The sequence below is a fragment of the Ursus americanus genome, chromosome 15 (assembly GCF_024610735.1).
Source record: "Ursus americanus isolate L20-20 chromosome 15, mUrsAme1.1.p, whole genome shotgun sequence".
NCBI lineage: Eukaryota > Metazoa > Chordata > Mammalia > Carnivora > Ursidae > Ursus > Ursus americanus.
The window spans coordinates 53,304,813-53,323,237 of record NC_142141.1 but is presented as its reverse complement, the minus strand read 5'-3'; the positions used below and the strand labels follow the sequence as shown (position 1 = coordinate 53,323,237).

Here is an 18,425-nt window from a genome sequence, read left to right as displayed (position 1 = left end):
CCGCCACCCGCTGTGGGCCCTCAGGGAGCCGCCCAGGTCTCCCTGCACCCGGGGAGGCTTCACGGCCAGGGCAGGTGCGCAGTCTGTGGCCAGGCTCACCTGTTTCCGATAGACGTAGCACGCAGCTATGGCGACCATGGTGGACTCGCCCACAAACCCTGCCAGGAGGGAGCCCACGCCCAGGGTGGCTCCGTGTACCCTGGGGATGAGAACACAAAGGCCACGGGTCTATGAAAGCCTTGCCGAGGCACAGATAGAGCGCAAGACCAGCAGAAGCCCAGGAAAGGTGCAGACAAGAGAGGAAGCGATTGCACCCGAGCTTTCCTGGGAAGGGCTGCACCTGTTACGTGGCTCCCTGCGTGGGGAGGGGACCTGGAGCTCCAAGGTGAGCTGTCCCCCACTCCCCTTCCAGGTCTTGGCTCCACACTGCTGGGTAGGCTGTGGGCCACGTCCCCCTTACTCGTGAGCCCACAGCCCTTCCTGCCCTCCTCTCTGTACAGAGATGGGAGCTCTCAGGGCGGGGGTCACGACGCCCTTCCTCCCTTTGTTTTTCCCCTTCCCGTGCCTGCCTCCCGTAGCAGGTGCTCAGTGAATACTAGTGTGTATGGGTTTGACCCCAAAAGTACTCTTCTAGAATGTTGCTGAGCCGCCTTCCGCCTACTGCCTGGGCAGAGAAAGAAGGTATCACTCTGCATTTCTAATTCTAGATATGCTTGGGGATGCCACATGAACATGCAGTGGTACTTAAGTGGCAGAAGGACCCGCAGCCCCCACCCCTCCCCCCACTCCCCCAACAGCATACCCCAGGTAGGGCAGGACCACGAGGCTGGTGATGAGGACGATGATCCGCAGCACGGAGCTGGGGGCCAGGACAAAGGTCTTCTTCAGGGTCATCAGCCACCCAGTGAGATGGGCCCTCACAGTGACTGAGGGGACAGCAAAGGACTCGTCAGCGACACCCTGCTTCTATTGGTCCTCAACCTCTCCCCCGTGCCTCGCCAGCACACCCGAGGTCATGGGGTGGCTGGGTGAGGACCCAGGCCTTGCTGCTGTGGCCCTGGGCTGGCCACCACATTTTTCTGCCGGGGCTCCTGACCCTGCTTCCGGGCCTGGGATAGCCTCGTTCCCTACCCAGGCTCCCACCTCACTGCAGCCCTTAGTATCCAGACAGAGGGCTGCAGGCAGCTGCCTTTCTCCTCTGTGACTGCCCTCTGTCTTCAGCTGGGCCCCGCCTGGTCCTGGGACAGTCCTGCTCACCCCGCCCCCACACACCCTCCAGCCCGGCCTCAAGCTCTGATCTCTCCTCTCTAGAAGAGAAAACACGGAGAAAAGCCACAACTCGCTGGTGATCCAGTTTGACTGTGGGAGAGGAGGGAAGCTGCACCAGAAGGCCTGTCTTCCTGCAGGGGCAGCCTGGAGACAGAGACGGAGAGAGGGAAGGATGGGGCTTCCCTAGTTCCTTCCCAGCCATCCCGGTGGCTGGCACCCTGGTCCTCTCCTCTTCTTCCCTAACAGCGCCCCCTCGTCTCGGTGTGTCATATTCACAAGGACCTCGCTGTGCATTCCGGGACTGGCTCTGCATCCACACTGGTGAAGGGCAGGCAGGGCGCCCGGCCTGGGCATGAATGAGGGCTCTGGGCACAGACAGCGTGTGAGACACGGACTGAATTCGGTTTTGGCCGCAGACACCCGTCAGGAGGAAGTGCCTGGATGTTTAGATTTGATCCGCAACTGTAAGGGGCTGTCGGAAGCTGTGGCCTCGTCTTCCCAGGGTGGGCAGCGCCAGGCAGAGACTCCTGGGGTAAAAACTCCCGTCCAGGGTACATTCGGAGGAACACGCTCCTGTCTTCCTCGTCTCACAGGGGCCCTGCCTGCCCGGGGTGGAGGCCTTGCACTTAGGAGACACACACGTGCGCCTGGGTTTGGCCGGGGCAGAGGGAAGGGGCGCCCACTGGAAGGGTCACCCGCTTGGCCGAAACCCCGCAGGTTGCAAAGACAGATGGGGCCTGATGGCTGACCCGAAGCCCTTAGCGTGACGGACACAGAAGTGAGTCAAGAGATTAAAAACCAGTCCAGTCCCTGCAGGATTTGTCTGGGACCCCCAGCCCCTGCGCCAGGTGAATCTGGGGAAGGAGCAGCACGTGCCTTAATCTCCAGCAAGGGGCAGCTTCCTCTAGGTGGTGTCACCTTCCACAGCGTGGCTCCCCCAGTGTCCCCTGGACAAACACTGGACTCCACCCCACGGCCACGATCTCCCACTCTTCCATTTCTTCCACAACTGGGAAGGTGACACCTGAGAGACCCGTCTTCCAGAATGCTCGGCGTCTCTGAGCAGGGGTGGCCTGTGATCCAATGCAGGAATGTCGCCACCAGTCCTGGCCTCCCCCAGCTCCAGGGCCCACATCTGAACCGTGGCTTTGTCCATTCTGCCTTCTCAGCTGAATGATTTAGTGGCTTATCTGGGCATTAATTTTTTTTTTAAGATTTTCTTTTTAAGTCATCTCTGCACCCAACGTGGATTCGAACTGACAACCCTGAGATCAAGAGTGGCATGCTCTTCTGTCTGAGCCAGCCAGGCGCCCCTGGGCGATACATTTTTGAGTAAGTAATGACATGCACTTGGTATAGAATTGAAAAGGTGCAGAAGGGGATGCAGTACAGAGGTCTTTCTCCCAGTCCTGACTCCCCAGGCCCCGGTCCTGCTTTCCGGAGGCAACCACTGCTACCCGTTTGCTGAGGTACTTCCGGGAACAGTAAGCGGACACCCGAGCGCTCACCATGAACGTGACGCACGGATGGACAGGCGTGTGCGATACACGCGTTACAGACTGAGGCCACCTGCTCTCTCACTTACTAAAGCACCGCCTCGCTCCTGTACTGTGAGCCTCCCGCTACGGTACCGGTTTAGGAATTCTCAGCCTGGCCTATTTGTGGCCACGGACAGTTTTCTCTCTGGGCAAACGCTGCCTGGCTTCAGCCCTGCCCCCAGATTCTTAATTCCGGCAGTATTCTTCTGTCTTTGTACATCTGCAGGTGTTAGCAGTCTACCCGCCTTTGTTTTTATGTTACTTTTTAAATAACGTACTATAACACTGGCTTCAGAGCGTACACGTCTAAGAATGTTAACACATGCACGGATCTGTGTCGTCATCGCCACGGCCAGGGCACGGAACAGTTCCACGGCCCCCCAAAACTCCTCACGTTGTCCCGTTGGGTCTGCTTTCTTTTTACCGTGTCTGTGACCTCTGTCCTTGAAGAAACAAACGATGGCCACCCGACTGGTTTCTTGAACTTGCAACCCACTCGATAATGTGTTTGCACCTTTCCAATCCACTGTGACATTTTACCGTTTCTGCTTGGGGAATCCTCACAAACGTTTCCAAAGAAAGAAGACTGCGTCGGGCACGAGGGTAGACATTCTCTGTCGGTCCTTACCTGGAACCGGGAAGAAGGAGAAGATGCGTAGGGGAACAACGCAGAGCTCGGCAAAGGCGAAGTCCACGCCTATGATGTCTATCAGAATCTTCTCGGAAACGTTGGGCGTCCAGAACATCACGAAGCAGAGCTGGGGGCAGAAGGGACAGTCAGCAAGGTCATTAGCAGGAGCATACACGAGTGAAACGACATCGAGGCAGGTGTCCTGTGACCCCGCTGAGCTAGGAAGGAAGGCGAAACTTCCCAATCGGGGAGCTGGCACGTTGGCCCTCACACTGCCGCCATCCTGCTTTGTTCTCACCTTTGGACACAGACCCTGCCCATCTGGCACAGGTGGACCCCCAGAGGGACCCCGGCAGCAGGTGGGTGGCCGGGCTAGTGAGGGAGGCCAGTGGCTCCCATGGAAGGCGTAACTAGATTGCTACGCGGCTCAGTGAGTTCAGGGTGAACATACTCAGTCATGGGATTTTTACAGCTTTCCCCCAAGAGTGAGAAGTGACCGCAAGCATCTGGAATACGTCTGCACGCGCAGAGCCACGCTGACTCAGCGCACCTAACGAGAAAGGAAACAGTGAGACTTAAACTGATGATAATAGGTTCGGGAGCTTTTCAAGGTCTTGTTAAGAGAATAAGAGACAACAGCCACAGAATGTGCACTTTTGAGAGCAGACGGGCAGGGAGTACATGGATTTACAGACTGCCTCCCCCCCCCCCACCCCAAGAATGGCATCTTAAACTGACCAGGGGCCGGGTGGGGAGCGAGCTGTCTCCAGCCCTCCCCCCTCACCCCGTCAGGAAGTGTGGCAACAGGCCCTTCTGGAAGTGGGGTGTGGGCAGGGCCAACAGTAGGCCAGTGGAAAGTCTAGCTGGTCAGCAGCTTGTCCACAGCTGCTCTGCACAGCTGGTGAGGGTGACCCTGAACTTGGCAGGGCCCTGGAATTTCACCTCTGCCGTGAAGGACAGCTGCTGCCCAGGAACCGGGGAATTAAGGGAAGGATGACGTTGAAGGTCCTGTCTTCTTCCTCTGTTCAGCTCCCGGAACACAGGAAACCAGCTGCCTCCCTCCCAGGGAGGAGACCCAGAGTTAGGAGTCTGGAGGCTCCTGGTGAGGCAGCACACCTCCCATGCCTGACCGGCCACCACGAGACCCACACAGGGGACCAGCAGCCCCCACACGTGCATGGCGGCCAGTCGGCCCCTGATGCCCCCCCCCCCCACGATGAGCAGACAAGCAGGGATCACCAGACTTTGAGGAAGGCCTCTAAGCTGAAGAGGCTCAAACAGAGGGAAAAAATTGGGAGGAAACAGAGACAAAGCGGAGAGACAGAGAGAAGGACACACACACACACAGAGGGAGGGAGAGACAGAGAGAAAACTTTCCCCCACTGATATCCTCAGAGTGATAGAAGGTCCTGCATCCACGAAACGAGGCCCAAATGGAAATGTTATTTTAAAAAGACGTTTAAAGAACAAGAAAGGTACTTCTGAAAATGAAAAAGATTCAGTCAGAAAGAAGAAATTCACAAAACGACAGTAAGATAAAGTTGAAGAAATCGACACCAAAGATGGGGCAGGACAAAGACATGGGAAGGACAGGAGAATGGGTTTAAAAAATATAAAAAAAGGACCAATCTAGGAGGCCCAACATTCAAATAATACGAGTTTCAGAAAGAACGGTGAAAATCCAAGAGCTGAAAGATACGACTTTTAAGACCATTGTGGGGTCCCTCGGGTGGGCACAGCATCATGGATGAAGGAAGACCCACCGAGCAAGGCATGCACAATGCTGGAGGCAGAGATAAGATTCTAGAAGCTTCCAGTGGTAGACAGCTAGAAAGCTCGCACTGGGAGTCAGAAGACACGGAGTAGTGAGGAGGGAAAACGTTTTCTATCCTAGAACTCAGAACCAAACTGTCAATCTAGTGTGTTGGAAGAAAGACATCTTCAGATGTTCAAGGCCTCAAAGAATTTCCTTCTTACACAACACTTTCTCTTTCTTTCTTTCTTTTTTTTTAAAGATTTTATTTATTTATTTGACAGAGATAGAGACAGCCAGCGAGAGAGGGAACACAAGCAGGGGGAGTGGGAGAGGAAGAAGCAGGGTCCCAGTGGAGGAGCCTGATGTGGGACTCGATCCCAGAACACTGGGATCATGCCCTGAGCCGAAGGCAGACGCCCAACGACTGAGCCACCCAGGCGCCCCTACACAACACTTTTTCAAGAAGCCACTGGGGGTATCCTCTACCACAGCCAGGGAGGAGTCGTGGATGAAGAAAAAGATACAGGATCGATCTCAAGAAAAAGTCCTGGGGAATCCCTGGGATGGGGTCTGGGGAGATCCCAGGAGGGCCGAGAACAGGCCCACAGGTCAGCGGATTTGCACTGGAGCTGGTCGGAATAGGAGACTTCATGTGGGGCGCATGCAATGAAGGGAACACGTGGGAATAAACTAGTGGCAAATAGACAGAAAGCTGAGAAAAATTATGAAAAGGACAATAATGAAGGTCCAGGAAAAACTACAATTTTTTCAAGAAAAGAAGGGAATCAGAGCTCAAGCTGTCAAGAGTTTGCCACAGTCGGAATCCATCGAAAGAGCTGTGGGGCTGAGGGGATCTGAAAGTACAAAAAGTGGGGAGTGTGCAGGCTAGGGGAAGGGCTGTTGGTAACAATCCTTAGCGAACTGACTTTTTAAAGTTTGTGTGTGTATAATTGATTAACAAACCCTGAATTAAGACATGTAATAATATAATTTTGGACAAGAAAGCTAAACACCTGCCAATTCCACCAAATGTTTCTCTCCCTTTCTTCAGGAGCAAGTGACTCTTCTTTAAAATGAAAGTGAATACATTCTAGAATGAATCACAATCATGTAAAAACAGAACGCTGAAATTTCAGAATACACTATCCTTTAGGCTTTGCGTAAATTAGGTTTCATGGAATTAGGCTGGTCCCAGTAACTATGTCGTGCTGAAATATTTTCTCAAATACCTTGGAAGATCTAATATAAATATGTTTCACCTTATAAATGTAATGGAACTTTTAGTCTATCATGCATTCTTCAGCATCTGGAAAGAATATTCCATTGCTTTTCAAAAGTGACAGATGTACAATCATTAACCCTCCTGCCTAATGTCAGTACTCACACCCCATTTTTGACATGAAGGGAAAATACTTCCTTAGACCTGCAACCCAGAGCTCAGAGACTTTAATAATATTATTACCTAGTAGCCTGGACAGGTGGCTCTGTCATCTTTTCCCATTGCAAACCTGCCAGCCTGAAATGGTGAGGTTCACGCCTACAGCCTGGGGGGTGGCGGGGGGTGGGGAGGGAGGCATTTTCATATAATTAAAACTCCAAAATGACACTGAGCATGGGATTGGGACACAATTCATTTCCCTGATGAAGAGATGGATCATCTCTCCTTCCAAATATTTTCCATTGCAGTAAAGCTGTAAAGATTAAGATAAGTGAGCATCGCGCCAAGTCTGGACCTGCTCTGTGCCTTACCTCTGTGGAGGGTAAGCCATCCTGGGTTTTCCTGGTTGGAGGGAGATACCTAGGGCACATTCTCCTAAAAACTTAGGCTTCCAGGAGAATCACTGGAGGGAGATACCTAGGGCACATTCTCCTAAAAACTTAGGCTTCCAGGAGAATCACTGGAATGCTGTATTTATACTCTAGCCAGCGATTATCTGAATGTGAGATAATGTCGCACGTTGCAATCTCTCTGTTTTGTAAGTTACCATAAAGTAGCCTCTAAGTTTCAACAACCCAAGGAAAAAGGAGGGTGTAATTGTATGTCAGAGAGGATGGTACAAGGAAGCGTCTGTGGCCAAGCCAGGTAATCCCTCCCTCTCGCTTCTCCACACGGATAATGTTCATCTGGAAGCTTTTTACTGCTTTGGACGAGATTATCAGCAAACCTTTGAATGAGGGAGTCCAATCTGAGGACACAGCAACAGTGAGCGTGCCCACGTCACACAAGACGTTTACATGAAACTCAACCTGGACGGGTGGCCACCGTTCTGGCCCCTTGCAAACCAAACGTTGAGATTTGGTGCATCTCTAACAGATTCTCCAGGAGACTGGCTTCATATTCCATTTCCAAAATTCCACAGTATTTGACTTGGACCCATGGAGCGACTCTGGTCTCCATCTGGTCTCTATATGTGCTAAGCATACCTTAAAGGTCTCTATCAAGGCCACATGCCACTGAGATGCCTCTTTGGCGTTTTCAGTCACACACAAATCTGGAGCCTAGACTGGGTCTTCCAGAACAAGGTAGCTGAAAGCCATCAGTCTGGTCTGGGGCTTTAGCAATCCCAGGTTAACTATTCAAAGAGAAGAAATACTGCCTATCTCGACGCTTCCTTTCTTTCTCCCCCAAATTTCTAAATATGGCCCTTTGCCTTTGCTGTGCTTCCAGTACGGAAATGCCTGCTGTATTCCAGCAAGCTTTGGAGAAAGTGACTATTTCCCGCATTGCCCAGAAAGGAATACACGCGACTCAGAAGTAGGTGTGGTGTTGGTTAAAAGCTGCAATCAATCCCGACCTGCCGGTCATCTTCCCCCAAGAATAATCACAAGATTACATTTGACCAGCCTGTTTCAGAAAACAAGCTTCAGAAGTTAACCTAACAAAGAACATTTCAGGAAAAGTGTCATTCTAATGAGTTGCCCAGGAGAGGCTTCTCTGGGAACAAGTCCTCCCAGTTGACCATGACATGATATGTTCCTCAAATATTTGCAGAGCCTAATGACATTGACTTTTCCAAACCAGAGCAAAAACCTAATAAACTACTGACAATGAACATGATTTGTTCTCCTTGGAGCAGGTGGAGGTTTTTTTTTGTTTTTTCTGCAGAGTTTGCTGTCAATATTATCTCATTAAGAAGTAGCCAGCAAAATAGAACCCACTCAATGCCCAGATCGGGGTTTTTCTATTTATTCTCCAATAAAAGGAACCAGGGCTTCTTAGAGAAGTGGCTTATTTGAAGATCGGGCAGGAAATATATGAGATGATCGGCCTGGAGTAACGTGTCAAAGGACATAGGAGCTCAGCAGAAAGAGCTCCCAAAAGCCAAAGCTGGAACAATCTGAGCACCAAAATAATATAGTATTGAATTATGAACCACAGTATACAATAACTACCCATGAGTCCAAACTGATTTAAACAAATAGGGACAAATGTCCCACACAGATTGCCAAGGATTTACGTATTTGGAGGTGGAGCATACCTCCCGCTCCTGAGGTGTGGGCTGACCATAGCAACTGCCTCCTAGAGACAGTACCTTACAGAGGGGACGTGGCGAACACCGTCTCCGCCAGGCCATCCAGGTCAACATCAACGGTGACTAGGTCATGTTGATTGCACGTATTCTTGGTAAGATGGGAGAACGGCACTTCCCCTGGGTCGGCTTCCTTCCCCCGGACCCGTAAGCCTGGTCTAACTGAGGAAAACCTCAGACACCCAAATTGCAGGCCATTCTACACAATACGTAATGAGTATTCCTCAGAACTGTCCCAAGGGACAAGAAGGGACCTTAAAACACAAGAAGGACACGAGGAAAAAGCTGGTGAAATTGGAATGAACTCTGGAGTTTAATTCATGGTGGGGTTGGCGCCTCAGGGGCGTCAAACGGGCCCACGTAGAGCAAGGTGGAGTGAGGGGTAGCTCTTTCAGCGACCTCCGCAGAGTTTCTGAAAACGTAAAATAATGTTACAAGGTTACTGAAAAAGAAGATCCACGACCCATTCCTCTTTTATTTGGCAGACTGTGATTCTTTTTCTGAGGACCAGGCCACTGACTCTGACACTTATGTTTTGAACTTGGAAATACTTATTTGTGTTTTAAGATTTATTCATCTCTAGTAGAGCATGGACCTCTCCAGACAAAGCTTCTACCTTCACAATTGCCAGCTTTTCCTTTCCTTTCATTGTATTAGCCTCTTCAGAAACTAACCACCACTGGGCCACAGCCCTTTTATTCACCATCAGGACAGGAAGTTGCCAGTCGGCATAGATGCCACGGTCAGGGCTTGTCACGACGGTGTGGTAAGCCGGCTTCACCTGTACATAGATGTTCTGTGTTGGGGGCAGTATTTAACCTTTCATTTCCAAATCTGTAGAGATGACCTAAGCTATGACAAAGTTCTGCTGTATATTAGGATCCTCAAATGGGATTAGACCATGCACAGAGGGTGAAGGATGCCCTCGGATGTTCAGAAATAACCCCCCTGGGCCTAAGATGCTAGGACCACAGGAGGGGCGTCCTCCCCAAGCCTGGCTTCCTTACCCACAGAGTCAGTCCCTGCCCTGCCCTGGGACGAGGATTTGGGGATGGGATTTGAAGAAGCTGGTTGCTTCTGTCAGCATCTGAATGCACAGAACATATAAACCCGGCCACCGTGGGACAGCCGAGTCCGCATGTCCTGAGAGGAGCCCAGTCCACAGAGACACACTGCCAAGAGCTCTGGGTTTGACTTCATTTCCAGAAGCCGTTGACCGTACTTTTGAGGAACTCACAAAGCTGTCTTCGTTACCCCAAATACTCAGGATGAGTAGCAAGTCAGAGATTCTTATCCCCTGCAGTTAGAAAAAGGAAGATACACGCAGCTGTTTTTAGTTAACGTGGTCAGCCCTGGCTATCATTTTTATTTGGAGATTTTACTTAGAAAAGTTCAATATCCTTTTAATTGGGTTTAAGTGTCCACTGGGTAAACCGGTGGTTAACCCACAACAACACTGTGTACAAAGAGGTGGTTATGAGCTTGGCTCAGGGCCGTGTGCTTGGGGAATACGTTGATTTACAGTCTGGTGCCAGCTCCTTCCCGCAGTGCGGACGACCAGACCACCGGACCGTCGGTGGCCCCACACTGAGGAGCCTGCCTGTGCATTCGGGGCCCTATCAGCCCCTGGCGCAGTCCATGGGATCAATCAGTCTTCGCTATCATTATCATAAAAGCTTTCCACGGACCACAATAAAATGTTAACAGTGGAGTCATCTGTAGGCGGTAAGATTAGGATTGATTTTATTTTCCCCTTTGTACTTTGCCCCATTTTCCACAAACACATGCAATCTTTTTTCTTTGTCAGAAAAACAGTTTAGCATAGAAAGGACCCCTGTATCTGGCTTCACAGATCAAGTCAATATGTGCTTATGACCGGGATGTGAGAAGTCCTGATTTGGAGGGAAGGTGGCTGACAACTGAATTTCCGTAACCAGCCTCCTGGGGAGCTGTGTCCTGTGTCACTCCCTTCGGAAGACACCCTGAGTTGATTTGCTTGTGGGTGGAGTGGCGCAATCAGGAAAAGCAGGACACTATCGGGTAGCCCATGCCTATCTTGCCCGAGTCTTCAGTAAGAGCTGATGAAGACCTGAGGAACATCATTTGGCCTTTTTGATTCTTCGCATCAAATTGCGTTGGCCATATGCATGTGGCAGGGGTGGGGTGGGGCGGGGAGATCAGCAAAGGTTTTGTGGGTCATGGTCATGGCTCTGGGCCAGGCTGGGCATGGGGAGTGGGGAAGGGGGTGCCATGGTCAGAATATTGTGCTGACAGGCTCTCCGCTCTCTCGTGCTGTGTGAGGACCGACTGTGGGGGGCAAGGGCAGAAACAGGGAGCCCCATCATGGCGGGCGGGGGTGGGTGGGTGGGGAGGTGCTACTGTAACTCTGCAGGGAGTTGGCCATGGGCCAGGGAGAGGGAAGGAAGGGCCGATTTGGAAGAATTTGCAGTGAGTATTAAAGGGAAGTGCCGGGGGACAGAGGTGAGGCAGGAAGAGGGAGGGATGTGGTGGGATGTGAACGAGCAGTATCCCCTGTCAGCCTGGAGTCCGGGTGCACTGCAGGCGCCCTTCTGCCCTGTCTGGTCCAGTTTGTCCCTCCCACTTGCTGGCTGCCACCTGAGCGAGACGGGGTCATTTCAAAGAGCCTCCCCAGTGCGAACAGTGAGTTCACGACCCAGCATTCCATCACGATGCCTCTTGAAACCACGGTGAGTCCCAGTTTTGAAGAAAAAAAGATGCCATTTTACTACAGCAGAAATGACTAAAGCAGACATGATGTGTGAACATGGCCGACGAGCCCCATTTCTGGACATCGGTGTTAAAGAGGGTGACAGGAAGCAAGCCTGGGGCAATGGCCAGAGGGCATGGGTTGGTGTCCTGCCGGCTGGCGTTCTAGGGGACCGCCGCCCCATCCATCCTCTGACAGAGAAGGGACAGCAGGGGACAGGGCAGAGGGAGGGGACAAAGTCACAGGCAGGGAAAACCTGGAGAGGAAGGGTCGCGAGTAGAACAGCACTAGCCAGCAGGGAGATGCGGGGCCCGGCGTCTGCAAGGTCAGGCTGGCCGACGGCAGTAGGGGTACGGGACGGGGTAAACCGCATCTGTCACATGGAGACACAGAGCTTGGAAAAGCACATTACAAAGTGTCTATGTCATCCCTGATAGTCTCAGTGTGGCTTGAAGACAGTCACACTTGTTATACATGCTCCCCGGCACACATTCCTAGGGGAGTCGACGCACCCCTCAGTTACAGCAAGCCAGGGTAAAAAGTTCGTGTTCTCAGAGGTAGGTTTTAAAGTCCGCTTTTTAAAGGAATATGAACATGGACTCATCCCTGCTATCATTTCGACGGAATGAAACTGCCCAGTACACCCCATTAGGAGCACTGGGTGCCCCTCCCGGAACGAAGCCCCAATTCTGAGCAAGGTGGAAACGATGCACTTCCAACAGCAGGGGGCGCCATGCACCAAGCCTGCAGAGGGCCTTCCTTCTCGCTGCAGAATGTTTCATTCTTTCCCATTCTCACCGATTTGAAGAGTATTTAGAAAGTTCCAACCCGAGTTTTTGCTTAGCCTTCACTTTCCGTTGACTGTTTACAGTCAAACTGAAACTTGCTCGGGGCTGGGGGCAGGGAGCACGGGGAGTTGTTTGGTGGGTGTAGAGTTTCAGTTTTGTAAGATGCACAGGTCTGTGGATGGACGGTTAAAAACTTGAAAAACTTCAAAATGTTGCGCTTTTACAACGGTTAAGATGCTAAGTTTTACATTGGGTGCATTTTTCTGCGATGAAAAGATCTTTTTATACCGTCATTTCACGATGAAGGCTTAGGTGGAGTTTTGGGGGCCCGTCTTCACTGTCTTAGTCTCCTCTGAATTCCCCCAAACAAAACAATCAGCCCCGCAAATCTGCAGGGCATGACGATTTCCTTAAAAAGCCGATGCTGGCAGAAGTGGGAAGGGAGGGCCGAGCTTCAGTGGGAAGGAGAAGCTCTTACCAACTGCTGATCATGCACCAAGAGCTTTCTGTGGGTACACGCCCTGCGAGGCTCCGAGTGAGAAAGCTTCGAAGTCAGTTTATTTACCTTTGGTCCTTTTTGTCCTCCCCATGCACAAGAGGGTCATTTTCTTCTCCGGATAATGTGAACAATGAGCGGGCAGTCTCCGGGAGCGGGGGTGGGGCTGCCGAGCAGAACAAAGCCTCAAACAGGCGGTCCTTGTTGCAGACACAGGGTCAGCATGGTACCATGGCTGGAATAAGGCCCGTAGTGTCCGCTGCCTGATGGCCGAGGGACGGACAGCCCGGGGGGATGTTCAGCGGCAGGAAGGTGAGACTGGGTCACTCTCATGAACTCTTTTTTTTTTTTTAACTCTTTCAAAACGGGGCCGATTGGACAAGGTCTTATGGGACAGTGGCTTTTCCTAGGCACCGGCTCGGATCCTGCAGCTTTCTGGCACACAGCGGAGGGCCTCCGGACTGATGGGCTTTCCTGCCAGGCAGCCCTGAACAGGACGCACTCAGAGGGAGGCATTCTCGATGCTTATGCGGTGATACACTCCGCTACCCCTCGAAGCAGCAAGAGGGGAGGAGGGATGTGTGGCCACAGCATCTGAGGCCCTCCCGGCTACACGTGGAGAGTAGATGGAAATGTGAGTACAGCACTCATCCTGAACCCAAGATGCAACACTGGCCCTTAAATAATGCAAAACGGCTCCTAACTGGGGACACTGAGGCTGCAGCCGGCAGCCCGGGTTGCGGAGACATCCCCAGCCTGCAGGCAGGGCGTTTTCCTTCCCTGAGTCGCTACTTCCTCTGCCAGCAGCACCTCAGACCCACAGAGCGGCAGGTGGCCCGAGCCAGGCTGCTGGCCAGGATTAGGGATGCTGTTCTTACTGATGGGGTCAGCCACTTGTCTTCCACAGGCGCCTGGGGCTGGGCTGGGGGGATGAGGAGGTAGAGCGGAGTTCCTGTTTTTATCTTTGCGATGTGTGCTTCCTGGGGACTTATCTCGTGTGAACAGCATAAAAAGTATTTCAGGATGATCTGAACCTCACCGAGAGGGATTATCTCCACGTGTCGCAGAGAAGTAACCTGTCGGCTTCCTATGTGATGCTGCTGCCTGGCTCGCCTTCCTTCCTGGAGGGTCCCTCGAGGCCTGAAGCTCCGCAGCTTTAGGATTAACATGTCTTCAATACCAGATACCTTCACCTTAAATCCTGCAGTGGCCTCCACCCTTGACCACCCCTATTTCCCTCTGGACTCCGGGCTCTGGAAGGCAAGCGTGGCAGAGGCCTCCGAGTGTGTTGCGATCCCACGCCTGATTTCTACACACCACTCAGTCACCTTCTCTCCACCCTAATCCTTCCCACACAAGGCTTATCTCAGGAAGCTGGGGACCGAGAGGAAGAACAGCCCCCTGGATGGGACTCTGACCTGCCAGGACGGGGAGGCTGCTCACGTGGGAGCGAGTGACCATGTCCTCTTCCGGTCACCAGGGACATTAAAAAAAAATACAATGACTTAAAGAAAACGGATTTCTATATGGACTATGAGAAACAAACTGAGAGCTACAGAGGGGAGGGGGGTGGGGGAATGGGATAGTTCGGTGATGGGTAGTAAGGAGGGCACATATTGCATGGTGCACTGGGTGTTATACGCAACTAATGAATCATCGAGCCTTACATCGAAAACTGGGGATGTACTGTATGGTGACTAACATAATATAATAAAAAATCATTATAAAAAAAATAAAGAAAACGGATTTCTAATGTTCTGGAAAAGAGGTAAGACTGAATAGCGCTAGAGCTTCTGAAAGGGGCTGGAAAGCTCTCAAAAGAGAAATGGCCCCATATGACCAGAAAAGAGGAGGAGAACACACAAGGCACGTGCTTGCGCGTGGATGTGTTCCCCGAGCGCGGCTTTCCCCGATTGACTACCCGTCCGACGTGGCATCTCCCTGCCCCTCTCGCCTTTCATTTTCCTCTAAAGCACCTGTGAGCAGCTGCGGCAGGATGCAGAAGGGCCACCCAAAGAGAGCTTGCCTCCCAAGTCCTCAGGCCACATAAGTACTTATTACTCTATATAGTAGCAGGTGTGATTAAATTAAGGATCTTGAGATAAGATTATCTGGGAATGTCTGGGTGGGTCCTAAATACCATCAAAGTGTGAGGGCCGGGGACAGGGGGATCCCACGCGGGCACAGGGAGGAAGCAGTGATGTGCAGAGGGCCAGCGCCAGAGACTGGCGGGCTGTGCCCACCAAGACAGCAGCCACCAGGAGCTGGAAGACGCGGGGACCAGGTCCTTCTCCGAAGCCACAGGAGGAAGCACCCCCTGCTAACACCTTGGCTGCAGCCCCGTCAACTGAACTTCGGCTTCTGGCCTCCAGAACGGTGAGAGAGTAAACTTCCATATCGTGTGCTGCCTGTCTTCTCTAGGAGATGAGAAATCCCATAAGGAAAGCGACTGGGTGTGTTTACGTCACTGTGATAGCCGCAGAGCCCGGTATGCAGCCGGGGCTCAAGCCTTGGTGGAAGGAGCGTCCGAATAAATATGCATGTGCTCTTTCTCTGGCTAGCGATGCCCATCGGAAGAGAGCCTCAGCATCCCTCTAAAGCTCAGGCTTTGGAGAATTTCTGCAATGCACACATGTGTGGCTTAAAATCTTTCCGTACTGGCACTTCTCGTATTTGGATGGTGTCTACAGCTATACTGGACTTCTGAGCCAGAAGACTGAAAACACCGATTTCTCTTTCTGGGCTCACTGCAGATTGTGGGTAACATATTTCTGAGCTAGCAAGATGGCCAGAGGCTGGAGGGAGCACTGTCTGTACCCCGCACTGGAGGCTACAGACAGGAAGGTACGATAGGATGCCTGGAGAGCTTTCCCAAGCCCCAGCGGAGAAAAATGTGCATGCATTATATGTCTCGTGTATGCGTCAGGTCCTTCTATAGAAGATACGTATAAATCTATCAAGATGCCAGTTTTTTTCAAAACATCAAAAAAAAAAAATCCCACAGAAATTTGGAAGGATATATTAATAAAACTAGAAAAATCCGCAGACTTATTCATTGGCATCCACTGTACCAATAGGTGTTTGTTTACATATGCAGACATCTTAGCCTCACTTGGAGCCCATGTGCTTGGGGACTTCCTCATCATGAGAGCTGGCATTCTTTGCTAACACACGCCTGACGCGGGGCTAAGCTGCTATCCCTTTGAAAGGCCTTATAAGGTGGGTATTTTTATCATGCCCGTCTGGCAGCTAGGGAAGCTGAGGCTCAGTTTTAGATGACCTTTCCAAAGCCACCCATCAGGTGCACGGAGGAGCCAGGGTTTGACCCCAGGCCCTGGGACCTCAGGGTCATGTCGGTGAACACCGCACTCTGTGGCACTGAATTCACACTGGAGGTAAATCCCTCTCCCTTCGCCCCAGGGCCATTTGGTGCGACGTGCAGCCCTGCCTCTGAGACCGTCTCCAGGGCCGAGGCGCCGGCTCTGGCGTGTGCATGATGGTTTTATTTTGTCTTGGTGAGGGCCAATCCGTTCTCCAAGCCACATCGGTTAAGAGCCATCTCTCAGGGAGGATGAAAGACAAGCCCCTGAAAGCCACCTGGCACCTGATCTATGCTGAGGAGCTTTCCAGACACTAGCATTTGCCACATGAGCTTTTCCCTAGCATCACATGGTGCTTCTCTGAGGGCTGCCCCGGGCTCAGAAGGTACGTATGAAAGGACGCGGAGAATAATCTTGGGGCGCCATTCAGTCGTGCACGCTTCCCTGTGTCTGACCTAGATCTGGAAAGGCAGTAAGACATCCTTTCAGAGAAAATACAGAAGGTTTTCAACAAAGGTCGTCCATCATTAGTCGAAAGTGACTTTACTTTCCAGGTCACTTTCCAAGTCCACCTCCAGGGGCAGGGGACACCTACGCGCAGGGAGAGGCAATACCTGTGTGACCTGAGTGTTTTTTGACTGTTCTCCTCTGTTCCTGGGTCCAGTGGTCTCCGGCTTCATTAAGCACACAAAATGACCACTTAGCATACGAATTAGTGTTTAAGGTCCTTGATGTGCTTGTTGCACTCACTGCTTGATGTCCGTACATCTACGAGGTGTTCTTTGAGATCACGGAGATATTTTCCATGGGCTTTGCAGACTCCCTACGCACCCTACCAGTATAGAGCAAGAGGACACCGAGAGTTTCGGGCCAGCAGGAGCGTGCACGCGTCCAGAGCCCCACGCACCTGGGGGTGTGTGAGCGCGGGCTGAAATCACAAAACCGAGAAGTCGCGGACGTCAGCCTCATTCTGTCCATGCATCTTATTGTGAACTGTTGTTGGGAGGCTCTGGTCTACACGCGCCATCGAGTGACGCCTCAGTCCTGCACCCTGTCACGTGCCCACTGGAGACGAAGCAAAATGCTCTCCACACTGGTTCTGTCTTTAAGCGGAGACTAATAAAAATCACTTACAAAAAGAGCCACAGAGAGTCATAAAATAGGGCTCCTGAAAGTCGATGCAGGTTACTTTGCCATGGCTGGGGCAACAGTTCGAGACTATTTCTGATCAACCTGTTTTTGTACCAGGAGAGCCTCGGGGGAGCCTGGGAACCACCCCGGGGGAGAGGGGGTCGGCCGGCAGCACTGGGCACATGCAGCATTCCCGGGCCGATGGGGACTCTGCAGAGGCCCCAGTGGGGGGGACTACGGGGTCTCACCGGCACCTGCTCTCTGCAGAACACAGGTGTGTACTGATACGGTAAACCGAAACTAATTTGGATCATTTTGTGCCAAATCAGGTACCATTTATAGGGTCCAAGGGGGAAGAAGTAGAAGTACAAGGTTCTGAGAAAATTTGGGGGTATAAATACAACTGGATAAAATATGAACAACTGAATTTGTTCCCTGAAAATTGGGAAAGTGTTTTGGCTTTTCAGTGTTAGTGACAGTGGGCCTGGTTCAGATGCGTGAGGTTATTCAATTAGTGGAAAGCAGAGCAAAGACGAAGAGCAAAGTCACTTAAATCTAACACAATCGCTTCTGTTGGATGCTACGATGCCAATACCACCCCACCCTCAAAACCCCAAAAACACACGTCAGCAGAGATATAATGAATCACATCAATCTGCGAACAGTCCTGTACCCATGAAAAATATTTCTAAGCAAATCCGCTCCTCGGATTCTTACATGGAGCATCTGGAAATAAAAGAATAGAGACGTCTTACGGAAACAGCAAGTGGGGAAATTAAAAAGCAAACAAGTAATAGAATCGTTACGTTTGGCCGATCAATCCATGTGGCCTTAAGTGACCCCAGGAGGATTCTTTCTTTCAGAAACAATGGGGGTGTGAGTGTGTGAGGGCCCAAACCGGGAGGCTTAGGGCAGCTCAAGGCTCTGGCCTCCCAGGCCTGGAGTCCAGCAGCAAGGGGTGGGCGGTGCCGAGCTCCCTCTGCAGCCTCTGGGGACGGTCGGCTCCAGGCCTGTCCTCGCTGCTGGCGGCACCACATGGTCTGGATTTCCCCTCTGGTCAGACGAGTAGTCCTACTGAATTAGGCCCTGTCCCCCCTTTATTCACCTACCAGGACCGCATCTTAACCCTATTTCCAAAGACCTATTTCCACTGAGGGACTGGGGGGTAGGACCTCATTATAGCAATTTTAGGTGGACATAATTCAAGTCGTAAGAGATCGGAACAGACGATTCAGGGT

At 51.7% G+C, this 18,425-nt stretch overlaps 1 protein-coding gene across 2 annotated transcripts in view; it reads right to left on the bottom strand.

Annotated features, from left to right (window-relative positions):
- The window catches only part of ANKH (ANKH inorganic pyrophosphate transport regulator), a 130,518-nt gene that overhangs the window by 3,396 nt on the left and 108,697 nt on the right, over positions 1–18,425 (bottom strand). For both annotated transcript variants that reach the window (XM_045787160.2, XM_045787159.2), the window contains 3 exons: positions 3,436–3,565; positions 803–926; positions 100–199 (listed from right to left, as the gene is read on the bottom strand). In XM_045787160.2, the coding sequence (XP_045643116.1) occupies positions 100–199; positions 803–926; positions 3,436–3,565 (354 nt within the window). The remainder of the gene's footprint in view (positions 1–99; positions 200–802; positions 927–3,435; positions 3,566–18,425) is intronic.